This window comes from Pecten maximus, chromosome 19 (assembly GCF_902652985.1).
Source record: "Pecten maximus chromosome 19, xPecMax1.1, whole genome shotgun sequence".
Classification (NCBI taxonomy): Eukaryota; Metazoa; Mollusca; class Bivalvia; order Pectinida; family Pectinidae; genus Pecten; species Pecten maximus.
In genome coordinates this window covers 2,199,931-2,218,446 of record NC_047033.1, presented here as the reverse complement: position 1 = coordinate 2,218,446, position 18,516 = coordinate 2,199,931, and the positions used below count along the sequence as shown (strand labels likewise).

The 18,516-nt window shown below is 37.6% G+C and overlaps 1 protein-coding gene across 3 annotated transcripts in view; it reads right to left on the bottom strand.

The window, feature by feature from the left end:
• Nucleotides 1–18,516, bottom strand: part of LOC117318062 — a 40,018-nt gene that overhangs the window by 11,341 nt on the left and 10,161 nt on the right. For all 3 annotated transcript variants that reach the window (XR_004530293.1, XR_004530294.1, XM_033873064.1), the window contains exons 5-22: nt 18,197–18,325; nt 17,664–17,717; nt 17,334–17,451; nt 16,471–16,634; nt 14,346–14,434; nt 12,845–12,989; nt 12,251–12,411; nt 11,525–11,613; nt 10,977–11,107; nt 10,290–10,424; nt 9,448–9,534; nt 8,792–8,861; nt 7,965–8,107; nt 7,100–7,312; nt 6,465–6,627; nt 4,510–4,632; nt 3,795–3,915; nt 3,070–3,353 (exon numbers count right to left, since the gene is read on the bottom strand). Coding sequence is in view for 1 of the 3 variants with exons in the window: in XM_033873064.1 (XP_033728955.1) it covers nt 3,070–3,353; nt 3,795–3,915; nt 4,510–4,632; nt 6,465–6,627; nt 7,100–7,312; nt 7,965–8,107; nt 8,792–8,861; nt 9,448–9,534; nt 10,290–10,424; nt 10,977–11,107; nt 11,525–11,613; nt 12,251–12,411; nt 12,845–12,989; nt 14,346–14,434; nt 16,471–16,634; nt 17,334–17,451; nt 17,664–17,717; nt 18,197–18,325 (2,419 nt within the window). In the remaining 2 variants the exon portion in view is untranslated. The remainder of the gene's footprint in view (nt 1–3,069; nt 3,354–3,794; nt 3,916–4,509; nt 4,633–6,464; nt 6,628–7,099; nt 7,313–7,964; nt 8,108–8,791; nt 8,862–9,447; nt 9,535–10,289; nt 10,425–10,976; nt 11,108–11,524; nt 11,614–12,250; nt 12,412–12,844; nt 12,990–14,345; nt 14,435–16,470; nt 16,635–17,333; nt 17,452–17,663; nt 17,718–18,196; nt 18,326–18,516) is intronic.

The window sequence follows — 18,516 nt, the reverse complement described above, 5'->3', positions numbered from 1 at the left end:
CTGTTTAACAAGAATAATCAAGTGAGTGTTGGTGACGCAATACATGTCCCCTAGTGACAACAGTGTTGGTGACGTAATACATGTCCCCTAGTGACAACAGTGTTGGCGAGGTAATACATGTCCCCTAGTGACAACAGTGTTGGCGAGGTAATACATGTCCCCTAGTGACAACAGTGTTGGTGACGTAATACATGTCCCCTAGTGACAACAGTGTTGGTGACGTAATACATGTCCCCTAGTGACAACAGTGTTGGTGACATAATACATGTCCCCTAGTGACAACAGTGTTGGTGACGTAATACATGTCCCCTAGTGCCAACACTGTTGGTGAGGTAATACATGTCCCCTAGTGACAACAGTGTTGGTGAGGTAATACATGTCCCCTAGTGACAACAGTGTTGGTGAGGTAATACATGTCCCCTAGTGACAAGTGTTGGTGACGTAATACATGTCCCCTAGTGACAACAGTGTTGGTGAGGTAATACATGTCCCCCTAGTGACACAGTGTTGGTGACGTAATACATGTCCCCTAGTGACAACAGTGTTGGTGACGTAATACATGTCCCCTAGTGACAACAGTGTTGGTGAGGTAATACATGTCCCCTAGTGCAACAGTGTTGGTGACGTAATACATGTCCCCTAGTGACAACAGTGTTGGTGACGTAATACATGTCCCCTAGTGACAACAGTGTTGGTGAGGTAATACATGTCCCCTAGTGACAACAGTGTTGGTGAGGTAATACATGTCCCCTAGTGACAACAGTGTTGGTGACGTAATACATGTCCCCTAGTGACAACAGTGTTGGTGACAGTAGATACATGTCCCCTAGTGACAACAGTAGTGGTGAGTATATACATGTCCCCTAGTGACAACAGTTGGGGGACGTAATTACATGGTCCCCTGAGTGACAACTAGTGTTGGGACGTAATACATGTCCCCTAGTGACAACAGTGTTTGGTGCAGGTAATACATGTCCCCTAGTGACAACAGTAGTTGGTGACGTAATATACATGTCCCCTAGTGACAAACAGTGGTTGGTGACCGTAATACATGTCCCCTAGTGACAACAGTATTGGTGACGTAATACATGTCCCCTAGTGACAACAGTGTTGGTGACGTAATACATGTCCCCTAGTGACAACAGTGTTGGTGACGTAATACATGTCCCCTAGTGACAACAGTGTTGGTGAGGCAATACATGTCCCCTAGTGACAACAGTGTTGGTGACGTAATACATGTCCCCTAGTGACAACAGTGTTGGTGACGTAATACATGTCCCCTAGTGACAACAGTGTTGGTGACGTAATACATGTCCCCTAGTGACAACAGTGTTGGTGAGGCAATACATGTCCCCTAGTGACAACAGTATTGGTGACGTAATACATGTCCCCTAGTGACAACAGTGTTGGTGACGTAATACATGTCCCCTAGTGACAACAGTGTTGGTGAGGTAATACATGTCCCCTAGTGACAACAGTGTTGGTGAGGTAATACATGTCCCCTAGTGACAAGTGTTGGTGACGTAATACATGTCCCCTAGTGACAACAGTGTTGGTGACGTAATACATGTCCCCTAGTGACAACAGTGTTGGTGAGGCAATACATGTCCCCTAGTGACAACAGTATTGGTGAGGCAGTACATGTCCCCTAGTGACAACAGTGTTGGTGACGTAATACATGTCCCCTAGTGACAACAGTGTTGGTGACGTAATACATGTCCCCTAGTGACAACAGTGTTGGTGAGGCAATACATGTCCCCTAGTGACAACAGTATTGGTGAGGCAGTACATGTCCCCTAGTGACAACAGTGTTGGTGACGTAATACATGTCCCCTAGTGACAACAGTGTTGGTGAGGCAGTACATGTCCCCTAGTGACAACAGTGTTGGTGACGTAATACATGTCCCCTAGTGACAACAGTGTTGGTGACGTAATACATGTCCCCTAGTGACCACTCAATGTATTACACGGAAATTCAAACAGCCAGCATCATGATAACTTATACTTTTAATTTGATCTGTAACCGGTAACTGTATTTATCTTCAAAATAGCCCCCATCCCTAATATAGAATTAAGTACCTTATTTATCCTGAAATAAACCCCTCCCCACATGAATGAAATGAAGGGAGCTTATTTGCAGGCCAGGGCTTACTTGTGGATAAAAATAGTATTACAGGAACAATATACACTAAATTTCATTTCATTATTTGTAGGCAATTAACTGTTGTGAGAAAAAGATCACGGGAGGGTATCTAATTATCATCGATATAGGCTCAACTCCTTTGGTAAGTAAGACTAGATAAATCAAAACAATATCTGCTTATAAGTGACCAAAAAATAGGATGTCTGTAGAATTAGTTATTAGAAAAGTTAAGCAACTCTGTGTATGTGTAGAAGGGGATTCTCCAGAATAATGTGTGCATTACATCATCAATTTATGTGGTTTTGCATTTGCTACACGTAGCAAAAATCTGCAGAGCCGTGATTACAACACATGTAGACAATTATGTTTGAATGACATATTTTCACAATAAAATGTTCTGTAGATTATGTTTTTGAGCATCTGTATTTTCTGACAAAATTAGATTTTTCTTGTTTTATTACTGTAACAAAATATTGAAAAATTGAGTTCAAAATTTGTTTAAAAAAAGGCTTAAAACATACCTCCATACACAATCACATAATGTACATGCCGTAACATTGTTTTACAGCGTTTCAGACAACATCAACCTCTACATGTAGCCTAAACGTACACGGACACTTAAGGTAGCGTAACCTATTATCTCTCATTACAGGATCTGGTACTTTCCAATGAAGCTTCCTCAAAACATTTGAATAATCAATAAGGGCAAAACCTCACAAAAACAGGAGATCTATATAAAGATAGAATACTGTTACAGACTGGACGGACAGAGAAAACACTTAGTTTCTCAATCCTATCCTAAAGTAAAACTCTATAACATGCAAAGTCTTCTCCCTGGGAATGTGCTTTGGTAGATATCTACCCCGTTAAACATTTCTGAGATTGATAATTATGATTGAGAATTGATCATGTAGGAATATACAAACCAGAAGGACTAATGGCGGACAGCTCAAGTACTCTCTGTAACTCAAAGTCTAACTCCTCCATAGCTGTCATACTATTTGGTTTTCCTAGCTGTGATCCCTCATCTTTGGACCATTTGGGGGACTTTCCTTTCTTGTCTGTTGTCTGTTTACCTTTTGCCCTCGGAGATTTGGGCAGCAGGGCGATATCAGGAAGAGTCTTACTCTGTTTCTGTGGGGAGGGGAGGGCACTGTCTTCCCCAGGGACGGGGCTGCCACCCTCAGCTGCTCCAGGGGAGTCCAATAAGCTACAAACATACATGTAAAATTGTACTAAAGAATACGCTAATGCATGTTTTAAATATTGGTATTTCAGAATGCTCATTGATAAACATTGTTTTCATGCTTTTCTTTGACCTAAATGCATTTCACAGTAATAAGCATATCATGTTGTGAAAATTTAATTCTTGCTTTAAAATTTACAGTATCTAAAAACCCACATATTGTAGCTGTGAAATTCACAGTACATATTACAGTAAAAACCTACATATTCTACAGTAACTGTGAAATTCACAGTATCTAAAAACCTACATATTCTACAGTGACCTTACTGTAAATTTCATAATTTTTGAGAACACATACATTTTTAAACTATTTCATAATATTTACAGCTTTAGTGAAAAATTTCAAACCAAGAACCTTAGCCTATGTCAGGCAGGTCAAAGATCAACAGATCAACACCATCTTACCTAGCTGTAGTAGAGGATAGATCTGCAATTATACCCTGGTCTCTAAGGTACTGTAAACGGGACATCTCCAGGGCTCTGAGTAGATCCATCTGTTCATCAAGTATAGCCTCCTGGACAGGCTCTATAAAAATAAAACATCTTGTTCAATTGTTTGAAGTGTAACCCTGCTAAACACTAGCTACTTCATCAAGTATAGCCTCTATCCTGAATAGGTTCTATAAAAATACAACATCATATATTCCATTGTTTGAAGTGTAACCCTGCTAAAACACTAGCTACTTCATCAAGTATATAGCCTTTTATCCTGAATAGGTTCTATAAAAATGCAACATCATATTCCATTGTTTGAAGTGTAACCCTGCTAAACACTAGCTGCTTCATCAAGTATAGCCTCTATCCTGAATAGGTTCTAGAAAAATACATTATATTGAATTGTTTGAAGTGTAACCCTGCTAAAACACTAGCTACTTCCTTTGGACTTGGGTGTTAGGGTGAATTTCTCTCTAGCTAATTTGGAAATAAAATTAGTCTAGAAAGACGGGTTTTATTTATAATTAATGATATTGGAGACTAGATCTTAATGACAAACATTACCATGACTACCATGACACCTAGTTATTATCAGAAATTCCTCTGATATCAAACCTGTATCAATTTTACTTCTGAATATAGCTGAATTAAACCTAAAATCTTGGACAGCTAAGAGGTCCATTACCTGACTGGTCAGAACTCTCCACGGCGACAGCATTCATACACTGTCGGCTACAATACTGGTGCCATTCTCCTGTCCGAGGGTTCTTGGCCTCCAACCTATTACACCCTTCCCGTGCACATTTACCTGTAATAATGAAACAAAAACATCATTTTATATATGTACCAAGTTATAGTTTCAGGATCATATACCAGAGTAAGCTGATTTATTTGATGAATTTATTGTCATTTGTAGCAGGGTCTGTCTCCCTGTAGTAGTTGGTGGCTATCCCACTGAACAACATACTGAGACCTGTCTAATGCAATCCTCAGCAATTAGGGTAAAGTGTCTTTCCCATGGATACAACTACGACAGCACACACATGACTGTTTTTCAGTTTCTTGATAAACACAAACTGCTACAGGTAAGGAGTGATGAATCAAGGACCTAGGATATTAACTGGAGGTTAAGTGGATGATGCTAACTGACTGAGCTACTGCAGCCATAATAGGATAAACAGGGATAAACTGGTTCAACTTAATATATACTGATATTTAACATAGAAATACATGTATAGGCAATTTGTGTCCTTGTTCATCTAATTAAAATCATGTCTGTTGATCAAAAGATTAAAGATGTCCACTTAATCATATCTCGACCGGGAGGCACACAACGCCACATAAGGTCAACATCCTTCATCCATATTTATGTAATAACCATACAAATTCACCTTTTTTCTAATTTTTGGCACTGTCCCTATATGTTATATTTCACACCAACTCAAAATAATTATACAAATGTTGAATTCCCAGTTATTTTAGACTACCGTAGGACTTTAAGAAAAGGTTGTCAGAAAAAGAGCAGGCACCGAAAGGGACCAAAGGTTATTTGAATCTTCTGACATACTGTTCTTGTTTCTCTGACTTGTCTGTCCATGGTGTGCGAGAATATTCACCTTGTTTTCTCTGACTTGTCTGTCCATGGTGTGTGAGAATACTCACCTTGTTTTATCTATGGCTTGTCTGTCCATGGTGTGCGAGAATACTCACCTTGTTTTCTCTGACTTGTCTGTCCATGGTGTGCGAGAATACTCACCTTGTTTTCTCTGACTTGTCTGTCCATGGTGTGCGAGAATATTCACCTTGTTTTCTCTGACTTGTCTGTCCATGGTGTGTGAGAATATTCACCTTGTTTTATCTATGGCTTGTCTGTCCATGGTGTGCGAGAATACTCACCTTGTTTTCTATGGCTTGTCTGTCCATGGTGTGCGAGAATATTCACCTTGTTTTCTATGGCTTGTCTGTCCATGGTGTGCGAGAATACTCACCTTGTTTTATCTATGGCTTGTCTGTCCATGGTGTGTGAGAATACTCACCTTGTTTTCTATGGCTTGTCTGTCCATGGTGTGTGAGAATACTCACCTTGTTTTCTATGGCTTGTCTGTCCATGGTGTGCGAGAATATTCACCTTGTTTTCTCTGACTTGTCTGTCCATGGTGTGCGAGAATATTCACCTTGTTTTCTCTGACTTGTCTGTCCATGGTGTGTGAGAATACTCACCTTGTTTTCTCTGACTTGTCTGTCCATGGTGTGTGAGAATACTCACCTTGTTTTCTATGGCTTGTCTGTCCATGGTGTGCGAGAATACTCACCTTGTTTTCTCTGACTTGTCTGTCCATGGTGTCCGAGAATACTCACCTTGTTTTATCTATGGCTTGTCTGTCCATGGTGTGTGAGAATACTCACCTTGTTTTCTCTGACTTGTCTGTCCATGGTGTGTGAGAATACTCACCTTGTTTTATCTATGGCTTGACTGTCCATGGTGTGCGAGAATACTAAACTTGTTTTATCTATGGCTTGTCTGTCCATGGTGTGCGAGAATACTAAACTTGTTTTCTCCGACTTGTCTGTCCATGGTGTCCGAGAATACTCACCTTGTTTTCTATGGCTTGTCTGTCCATGGTGTCTGAGAATTCTCACCTTGTTTTCTCTGACTTGTCTGTCCGTCACTATCCGAGTCATCACTGTCAGGCCAGTCCAAAACAGCCATTACGTTGGTATGGCGACCAGACGCATCCTTTATCCATGGATTGGCTGGGTCGACATCCTGTATCGAGGCTAAGATGGCCTTTCGCAGTTCCTCCTTCATATTAAAATAGAATAATCTTAAAACCAAATCAAAAACAACTTACATGGAACTCAAGTATCTAATATATCAAGTGTCAAAATCTTAAAATCAAAGTAAAGATTTCGCTTTATAAATACCAAGTATCAGCATCATTAGTGTTGAATAATTTTCTTTCAGTATTGAATTTACAGGAAATTTTCCCGATCACAATAAAGTAACATCAAGTGTAGACTATGGCTGTTTTAATGTGAGGATTATTTGATTTGGTCTAACGGCCCGTCAATGGCTGTGGTTATTTAGGGCCAATTTCTGTGTTGTCATGGCAACAATGAATTACCTGTGATTATACCTGACAGTATGTGAGTGGTAAAGCTACAAATGTAGAGTCTAGATTAACTGTCATATGCAATGCTGATACCATCATTTTATACTCCCTAACCCCTCTGACAATAAATTTCTTTGAACCAGCCTCAGCCATCAGACTTACATCTTCATAGTCCATGCTATATCTGCGCCTCCGGTGTTTTCGGAGTGCTGGAGGTGTCTCTGGAGGAACCAGTCCTTTGGATATAGCTACTATAAACTCGTGGCGCTTCCTTTGGACTACATGGGCTTGTTCTATAATACGCTTCCTAGGTGTCCTCAAATACAGCCTGTTTACCATCTGGGATAGAATTTCGCCACATTCCTCCAGCTCGGTCTGTTAACATAAAAACAAGTTGTACTTTAATAATAATAATCACTTTTCTCGACTCAAATTGGAGTGTGCAAGGAGTCTTGATTTAGAAGGTCCCTGGAGGAGTACTCAGAGAAAACCAATTTGGTCGTCAGGTGATCACCCTGATACCTTTTAACTTCTGGTCAGAGAATCAAACACCAGTTGCCTCGGTGACAGGCGAGTGTGTTACCACTGCATCACCTGACCACCACATCTATTAAAGTCACACAGACAGAATCAAGCAGACACTTCATGTTAAATTTAGGGATGAGAACAGCTGAATGTAAAAAAAGTCTAAAATCCCAATTTGTGGTTTATTTTCTATGATGAAATACTAAAATGAACATTACAGCCAACATGAGAAAAAAGTGTGAAATCAGACTTTTACTTGAAAATTATCATGCCTGTATATTCAGCTAGCCTTAGTCTTAGTTAAGTTTGGATTCTCTAAATAAAATTTCAACAACACATTACTTTCATTAATATCATTTATCTATAGCGAATGGAACACTGACTTTTCTACCAAGATCTTCAATAAAGAACATAGTTAAAAACATATATATTTTAAGACTTTTGAAAAGGAAAAGAACTTTCAGGATTTTGGTGATGCAAGAATCTTCTAAATTGTTCTTACCTGCATGAATTCAAACACCATCTTTTTGTAACCAGGTCCATCGAGATAGTAACCATAGGCGTAAGAACACTTGAGCACGCGTCGTGCTTTGAGCAACTGCTCAACAGCTTCTTCTACAAACTTGGTCTCCGCATTGGCTGTTGCTGTTTTAACAAAGTCACAGAGGATTTTTGATTGTTCCCTCAATTATTAAAGAAATTTTATTTCAGTGAAAAGTTTTAAATCATTAAGAAATAAACAATGTGTCTGAAACAACATGTTTTAATAATCATACAAGCATCTAAATGAATTCATTATTAATCAGTGACAAATCCTAATACTCTATGCATTTTTATTTTTGATAAAATCAAATTTTAGCACATTACTGAAGATGAACAGAATAGCTTTGCAACATATGTACACCAAGGGTATTTACTATAGGCAGGAAATAGTATAATACAATATCATGTGATAAAACTGAAGGATTTTTTACTCTTGAATTTTTTTTTTTTTTTTTTTTTAGTTTTGTTTTTGTAAATATTCTGAAAGACTGATCTTAACTTGCATCACAAAGAGTAAAGTCAGCTGTCAAATACAAGTGTTTGGAGACTCCATAAAATATTTTTCTTAATAAACAGCATGCTTGTTCATTAAAGTGAAGAGGGACAGTACTTGTTCTGGTCTGAATTATTCAATTGTTAAACTGACATTATATCATCCTGGCATCGATTCAGATCAGAACTCTTGCCCTCTAAAACACGAGGGAAATAAGCAACACACACCTATTGCTAATCAAATGGTTACTATAGAAACAACACACACATAGAATAGAAATAATTCTGTCTTACCTGGATCTGTTACAGCCTCGGCTAACTTCATCATCTTTGTTTTTGTAGAACTGGTCAGTGGCTCCTCAAACTGATAACAGAAAAAGTCAGGTTCATTAGTTGTTATTGTTCAACAAGATCATAGTAAAAATATTTTGTATTTCTACATCTAGAATGACTTAGTTTGCACCCAAATTTTTTTTTTATGATTATTGTGTAAACATAAAATACTAATGGTTTAAATTAAGGGCTATATAATACATATACCCTACAGGAAGAATCTAGAAATAAAGATATTCTATTCAAGGTGGGTGCCTGAGACAAGGCAGCTTATTATAATGATGGTGTTGATGGTGTTGAATTAAATCACTTCTATGGGTGGCCCCTGTTTGACAAACATGGGGTCCTCTCCTTGGGTAGACATTTTACCGGACTAGCCCTTACAAGAATAACAGGTGATCAGACATAAAACTGCTTAGAGCTTTGTATATATGGCTTTCTGGGTAACATGGGTTAAGCATCAGATTCTTGAAATATGAAATAAAGGGTTAAAGATATTAATGGTGTGAAATTTTCCAAACAGAAAAATTACAGCTATTGCACGCAAATACCTGAATGTCTTCAGTTGTCAGCTTTGCTTATTTGGGACAATATCAATTATCAATAAGAATACCTACCTTATAGCTGTTCTCATGGTTCTTAAAGCGAGTGTAGTAATGGACAAACTTGTTCAGTTCCTGCATTCTCTTATTCCTCTCCTCTGCCTGTTAAACACACCAGATCATTATATAATTAGTCCATTACACACCGAGACTCAATACTTAAAACAATGGACATGTTTATTTCTGTCTCTTTGTATATGGGTTATATACTGTCACACAAATAAATGTTTTTCAAATTTCTTTATCAAATTAAAAACTCTTTACTTACTATATGTAAATACCAGCTATTTTAGAAGTGCCATTAAATGAATATCGAAAGTAGGGAAAACAGAAATTCCAGTTAATGTCAGCAATGTGGTAAGAGTGCGTAAGAGTTATCTCCCTTGTATTGATAAGTTTTAGTCACTATACCAGTAAATCTAGTACGTGGTCTGTTGAATGCCACATAGGATAAACAGAAAATATTGCTCGAAATCTTCAAAACACTTGCCTTATTATGATAGTTTCCATCCATATGTTTACCCAGGGTGAATCCACAAATATTGTGTGGCATTGAGATACCTATCCAGACAGGGTCATGTTTTATATCTACTATTAACCTAAATAGAATCACATATTTTATCCTGTAATAAGCCAACAGGCCAACACCTGTTTGACTTAAGGTAGGAGTTGTGTAATGGCAACAATAACATTTTCTGAATGTAATATTAAAATATTAAGAATATCTCATCCTCATTCTTCAAAACCCTGAAATTAATCCACAATATTCATGACAAAGAATTGTCCCCGATTAGATTTGGGTAGCCTTATAACCAGACAAGCTTTGACTACCTGATGAACACAGTGGACTAACTCACATCTGACTGGGCCATGTTGGCGTTATCTTCTACAATCTTCGATACCTCGTATCGGTTACACTTGAAATAGCCTCCTGTACTTGAATTGTGTCGCTTCCATTGATCCAAACACACCCAGCAAAAGTCAAATTTACACTGAAAAAAAAAAATACACTTAAATCTCATCTTAGTGAAACTAGATTCAAATTCAAAATCTTGAAAGTTATATGACCATAACTATTACAACAGAAAAAACCAAATCAGTATTTGACTCATTAAATTTTCGTTGCACAACATACCAAATTGTAGTTATATCATTCTGCATCCATTAAAGAATTGATTGGAAACAATATTTTGACGGAATGACAGCTAAGGTTACCACTTTAAGCCCCTAACCATGAAAAGTGGTTTACTATAATGACTTCCAATTCCACTAAGCAATAAATATTGATTTTTTTTTAATATAAAAAGAAAAGAAATTGTCAAATTCAGAAACCAATTTATTAAGGACATCGGTAAAAGTCTGTAATATATACCATATGTGGTAATAATGAACAGCCTCTTTCATATTTCTTTGTAATCTGCTTTCTTAACATTTACACATACTGTAAGAATCATATATCTTAATGGTTTATATTGCTTTTACATGCTCTTGTTTTCTAAAAGCACCATTCTTTTTTTTATTCCTTTGTTTTTCCTTCGTTATACCTTGGAACACTTCATGTGGTTGCAACCCTCATTTTTCTGAATAGGAGATTTACAGTTGGGACAAGGCTTGGAGTTTGTGACCAGCCACAGACAGTTAGCTGCCGACTCTGTGTCCCTTTCTGTACCATCCACTGTAAAAATGTAAGGTCAACTTATATCAACACAATACATCTAACACAATACATCTAACAATACATCTAACACAATACATCTAACACAATACATCTATATTGTAAATATACACACAACTTCACCACTAATATATGTAGAATTTACAATACCGACAGTCCACATTTCCCCATAGATCCCAAAAATATAATACCAGTTTTCCTTTGAGGGATGTGTGTGTGTGTGTGTGTGTGTATTCTTAATTAGTTGTTTTTATGAATCACAGTGAGCAGCTGTAAGTATAACATATTCTCTGTCTTTATCTTACAGAGGGGGACTTGATCTTGAGGGCTACATTTGGTTGAATTTGACCTTGAGAACTTCCTTTGTTTGGGTTTGACCTTGAGAACTTCCATTGTTTGGGCTTGACCTTGACTTACTTTGTTCGGGTTTGACCTCTGCTATTTTCTTATACCACTTGGTCCAGTTATCACAGCTGCATGGCTCATGGGCTTCACCTCCACAGTCCCTGAAAATATTACATGTATAATTAGTAGTAACAAGCATAGAAGGTATCTAAAACAATACATGTCCTTAAGTAACCCCCCTCCACGCCAGAAATAGTAAAAGTGACCTTGACCATGATCCAAAAATCCTTAAACTTGTTCCAGATATCATGGTACTCTTTATCACTGTGTGATCAAAATCCTCCAAGGAATGAAGCTACTAGAGCACTGACAAACGTCGGCGTTATGTACATAATAAATTACGTACACGACGAACAGAGAGGAAACCTATAGTTATCCTGGTTTCATCAGTTAAGGACTAATTAACTGTAGGTAAGTTGAGCAATATGTTTTAGGTCAATACTAAAATAGAGAGATAATAAACCATCAATTCTGTAGTAATTTATCATCCTTTGTATTAGCACTTAACAAAATCGGATCACACAAGTTTAGAGTTATTGGAATTTTTTTCTGTAAGAAACGAACTATAATAGTACATCACGTTATAAAGATATTATTATCACTAATCATCAAACTTTTATCTCAATCCACATGTAATAATTCAGAGCATATGTTCTGTAGAATTTCCAGACATAAATTAAGTTAAACATTTTTACTGAATAATCTTCAAATCTAAAATAAAATTACAGAATGACTCACCAACAGAAGTAATGCTTGTTACCACAATCTACAGCCCGCGACGTGTCAGAAGGGAGCTGTCGCGGCGTCTGGTTGTTACCGTCCAGTTCTGGTAGGCGGACAGCCCGACCACATCCCGGGAATGGACACCACTTGATGCTGGGGTTACTGTCCACAAACGCCTACAAGGAATTTAACACAATAATAACTTGACAAATCATATAAATTGTAAGGGATATGCCTGGTCACAATAATAACTTGACAAACAAATACAAACAATACACCTCTTATACAATCCAACACAAATAATATACAGCAATCTTTACTAGAATTCTATAACTTCACTATACCACAAACCACTATCTATTCTGATACAACTGTATTCATCTTCCAAATTTTTACGTGTACACTGTTCAACATGGTCACTCTGAATGACTACACCTCCACATGCATGCGATTTGGACTTCAAATGCATCTCCTATCGGCAAGCATTGACATAGGAGAAAATAATTTCATTCTAATTCGTTTCCTGAAATGATTGAAATGATATTAATAGTTTACTCCTATACGATTTACAGCAGAATTAATAATCTGATGTTGGAGTGTTACAGATACCTTGATGTCAAACTGTAGGTAGCGACGTGCCATCTCACGAGAGACGATGTTCTCTATGATTTCTACAGGAACAAGTTTTCCACACTGAAAGCCAGGACAGGTAATATGATGGGCATCTCCTTCCTGGATCTTCAGGTTCAAGTACCTATAATGTAATACAACATTGTCTGTTGGTAAGTACACCATACTTATAAGGTTCAAGTACCTATAATGTAATACAACATTGTCCGTCTGTTATATAATACACCATACTTACAAAATCAATCTGAATCGGCTAACGATAATAATTTGACTCATAAGAAAAGAGAAACAATGGTTGATACACAAACTGTTTCTCATGATAGTAACATGGAATGTTTATAGTTTGTCATATTCTTGGAGTGCTGAGAGGGAAAGTGAACGTACCACCAGCCCCAGTACATACATGTTAATTATAGAAATTCATCAAACTTAAGATTCTTTAAAAGGAAAGTATTACAGAATTTAAGGGAAACAAGAGATCCCAGAGGGATCTTGGCGCCCACCATTGAATGATCTTCATAGGTTCCATGTCAGATTGATCTTTTCTCTACTTTTCCCTTCATTTTACTAATCTGCAAATTGAGACATCCCTCCAGTACTTTTCAAACAAGGGAATCCTAGCTATATAAGAAATTTGAGATTTAACAATAATGGCTGTTTGTTTGCCAGGTTGTTTTCAGGACAGACTGGTCCAAAAATGCAATACAAGGGACCAAGGGGAACCTACTTATGAAATTTGAGAAAGATCCATTCAGTACTTTGAGAACAAACTTCAATTGTCAAAATCCAAGATGGCGGTCTGTCGGCCATATTGTTTTCCAATTGATCTCAAAATGCAATAAGCATAACGAGGCACCAAGGGGAACCTCCATATGAAATTTGAGAAAGATCCCTTTAGTACTTTCTCAGAAATAGCGATAACAAACTTCAATTGTCAAAATCCAAGATGGCTGCCTGTCAGTCATGTTGTTTTCTGATTGGTCTCAAAACGCAATATGCAAAACTAGGCACCAAGTGAAACTTACATATGAAATTTGAGAAAGATCCCTTAAATACTTTCTCAGAAATAGTGATAACAAACTTCAATTGTCAAAATCCAAGATGGCTGCCTGTCGGCCATGTTGTTTTCCGATTGGTCTCAAAACGCAATACATATGAAATTTGAGAAAGATCCCTTCAGTACTTTCTCAGAAATAGCGATAACAAGAATTGTTTACGGACAGACGACGGACCACGGACGCAGGGCGATTTGAATAGCCCACCATCTGATGATGGTGGGCTAAAAATCAAATTAAACGAACCTTCCTTAAATTCTGTACTGCTTTTCTACAGAAACTTTTAACTTATTTCCTTATAAGGTGATGAATGTTGAGGAAACTGGAAACCAGAGTATACGTATCAAGGATAATCGTGGCACTGCTATGCATATGTAAATATGCACACATGAATGCAGCAGACTTAGGGATAACATCCTACTCACTCTTTCCAGCAGCAGCGACAGAACTGGTGTTTACAGGACATATGTACAGGCTCCTCCTCCAACAGGAACGACTGAGTACAGATATCACACTGAAACAATACAATCATTCGGTACTGTTGGTTACTTCATTTGTTCATTGCCCTATAAACAGCATTAATCATTTTGATGCAGTTTTTTGTAGTAGCTGGTGGCTACCTCACTTATAATCACATGCATATTGAAGGCCCTTCAGATTATTTCAGGGAAGTGCTGTCTTGCCCAATGCACATCACAGCAAAGAACTATATATTACCTCTTATTCAAGAGAAATGCATGGGAACCGTGTTGGATTGGGCTGAGACTGAACCATACACATAATAAGATATTCTCAAGGTGATAGAAGCGAGGTGTGTGGGTGGGTTTTTTTCCATATTGAATTTATTGATATTCAGAGCAATGAATGTAAGGACTGGGAAAAGGCTGTAACATCACTATGTGACCTGGGAGGTTCAAAGTAATGAGTGTTAAATTATTGAGGTAGGTGATAGTTTTCTGTAATCAGTATGAAGGCTTTAACATCATTATGGGACCCGACACAGGTTCAAAGTAATGAGTGTTAAAGGGTTGAGGTAGGACATCATTTTCTGTAATATCTTGTTTAGATTCAAGGACAAGCAGGATAAGGTAACATAAGTAGGTCATTTGAGATGTTCAGAGTAATGTAAAGATATCTTACCATGGTATCAGGAGGGAGGGGTCTGGAGTAATGTAAAGATATCTTACCATGGTATTAGGAGGGAGAGGTCTGGAGTAATGTAAAGATATCTTACCATGGTATCAGGACGGAGAGGTCTGGAGTAATGTAAAGATATCTTACCATGGTATCAGGACTGAAAGGTCTGGAGTAATGTAAACATATCTTACCATGGTATCAGGACTGGGAGGTCTGGAGTAATGTAAAGATATCTTACCATGGTATTAGGAGGGAGAGGTCTGGAGTAATGTAAAGATATCTTACCATAGTATCTGGACGGAGAGGTCTGGAGTAATGTAAAGATATCTTACCATGGTATCAGGACGGAGAGGTCTGGAGTAATGTAAAGATATCTTACCATGGTATCAGGACGGGGAGGTCTGGAGTAATGTAAAGATATCTTACCATGGTATCAGGACTGGGAGGTCTGGAGTAATGTAAAGATATCTTACCATGGTATCAGGACTGAAAGGTCTGGAGTAATGTAAAGATATCTTACCATGGTATTAGGAGGGAGAGGTCTGGAGTAATGTAAAGATATCTTACCATGGTATCAGGAGGGAGAGGTCTGGAGTAATGTAAAGATACCTTACCATGGTATCAGGACGGAGAGGTCTGGAGTAATGTAAAGATATCTTACCATGGTATCAGGACGGGGAGGTCTGGAGTAATGTAAAGATATCTTACCATAGTATCTGGACGGAGAGGTCTGGAGTAATGTAAAGATATCTTACCATGGTATCTGGACGGAGAGGTCTGGAGTAATGTAAAGATATCTTACCATGGTGTCAGGACTGGGAGGTCTGGAGTAATGTAAAGATACCTTACCATGGTATCAGGGGGGAGAGGTCTGGAGTAATGTAAAGATATCTTACCATGGTATCAGGACGGGGAGGTCTGGAGTAATGTAAAGATATCTTACCATGGTATCAGGATGGAGAGGTCTGGAGTAATGTAAAGATACCTTACCATGGTATCAGGACGGGGAGGTCTGGAGTAATGTAAAGATATCTTACCATGGTATCAGGATGGAGAGGTCTGGAGTAATGTAAAGATACCTTACCATGGTATCAGGAGGGAGAGGTCTGGAGTAATGTAAAGATACCTTACCATGGTATCAGGAGGGAGAGGTCTGGAGTAATGTAAAGATACCTTACCATGGTATCAGGACGGAGAGGTCTGGAGTAATGTAAAGATACCTTACCATGGTATCAGGACGGAGGGGTCTGGAGTAATGTAAAGATATCTTACCATGGTATCAGGACTGAAAGGTCTGGAGTAATGTAAAGATATCTTACCATGGTATCAGGACTGAAAGGTCTGGAGTAATGGAAAGATATCTTATCATGGTATCAGGACGGAGAGGTCTGGAGTAATGTAAAGATATCTTACCATGGTATCAGGACTGGGAGGTTCTGAGCTGACGGGACTGGTCAGGGACTCCTGGACTTGGGGTTGGTCGGAAAACAGACTTGGGGGAGGGGTCACGCCAGACTTCTCACAGCAGGCTAATGGGTCGCTCATCCATGCCTCCAGGAGCATCTCACGGGACCATTCTGGTACAAACAGGGACCACACATTAAACACATGCTAAGGACTGGTTCGTGCAAGGTACCAGGCAATCTTAACCCTTTCACCCCTACTGACCATATTGGACTTCAAATTATGAAAGAATGGCAGAGTCCACTAAAGTTTCTTAGGATTGAAAGGGTTAATGCTACAATTGTAACAATTGTACATTGCAAACACTTTTTTTTGTTAAAAGTATTTAAAATGTGTTTTAATTAGTTTTAATCATGTTTCAAAACAGAAAACTCTTTGAAATAAATTACTTTGCTCTTTCCAAATATTGCATCAAACTTGTGAGTGGTAAAAGTTATAATTATGAAGATACTACTTGTAAACCTGGATTTTCATCACCTTTACTGATGTGTTATCCATATGCATGTGAACTGATTTCTAATTACCTTAATTAATTAGCACTAGTTTTATATAAATTTTATAAGATACTATTATCTACAATGCATAAAGACTCGAAGACCCTGTTTTAACTAAAGTAAAAATTGAGTTCTAAATTGAAGTAAACATTTAGTTCTAAATCGAAGTGAAAATTCAGCTCTAAAACAAAGTGAAAATTCAGCTCTAAATGAAAGTAAAAAATTGAGTTCTATATGAACAGCCCCCCCCACCAATTATATTCCCTGCTATAGATGTATAATCTAGTTAGGTATGGGAAACATTTCTATACAACTTACCGTGGTTCCGTAACAGGGCGTCAGCGGTGAACAGAGGCACGCTGAGCATGTCGGCTGTCTCCACCAACAGTTGGTCCTTGGCCTCCTGGAGATCTTGGGCTCTTAGGCCACTGTACTCCTGTAGATATGTAATATAATTGTTACAGGTATCTCTTGCAGAAAGAAAAGTATTAACCACTTAATATTAAGTAGCATAGAACACTATAGGAAAGTACACAGAGTATTATTTCTCAGTCTATCATATGATTCAGATTACACTAGAAGAAAAATCTATGACCAAAATTCCACTTTTATGTATTACATACATGCACAGTGACAATGGAATCTTACCTCGGAGTCCACGACAGGTAACATTTCTGATATAGGTACATCATTAGCATCATTCTGTAATCAACAGGTAACATTTATATAAATATTTTGATATCACGAACATAGAATTTCTGAAATTTTCCAAAACTGGAATTCTCACAATTTTTTGTTTTTTTTTGTTTTGCTATATATTATATATAGTCACTTTCTTTAAATCTTCTGAGCTATTTCATTTTTCAGGAATTATAAGGTCCTAACAAATCCATTTTCATTTTCACTGAAGATAACTTTATCAAGAAAATAGATTTATCTCGTTAAAATTGTGAGCAAAGCTCAATATGACAAATCTAATTATGTTTTCAATAATAAACTGACATTAATGTTTGTTTAAAAATGGATACAGACTGATGTGTCATGCTTAATTTGAGAATCAAAATCAATGTTCAGGTATCAAAGCTGTCATTTTGAACAAGATCATGAAAATTTACAATGGCTCATAGGATAATCTATCAATCATTATGATAAGCTCAAGCTTTAATATAGCATTTACTCACATCAGAAAACACCATCTTGGATTCCAGGTAAGTAGCTATTTCAGTGTGAGCAAATCTCTCTGCTGAATCACAGGGTGTTAACTGCTCTTTGTTTTCCGTGAACAATGGAGCGCCATGAGCTACCAACATCTACACAGGAAAGTTCAAAAAATGTTTCTTCAAGATGACATCATGAAATATTAAAGTTTTAAGTATGATTAAGATAAAGTTCCTAAACTAGAAGTCTACTGATAATGATTTTATTATTAAATATACATCAACATTGGTTCTTATAATACATAAAGTACACCTAAACAGATTCTAAGTGAAACTATATTTCT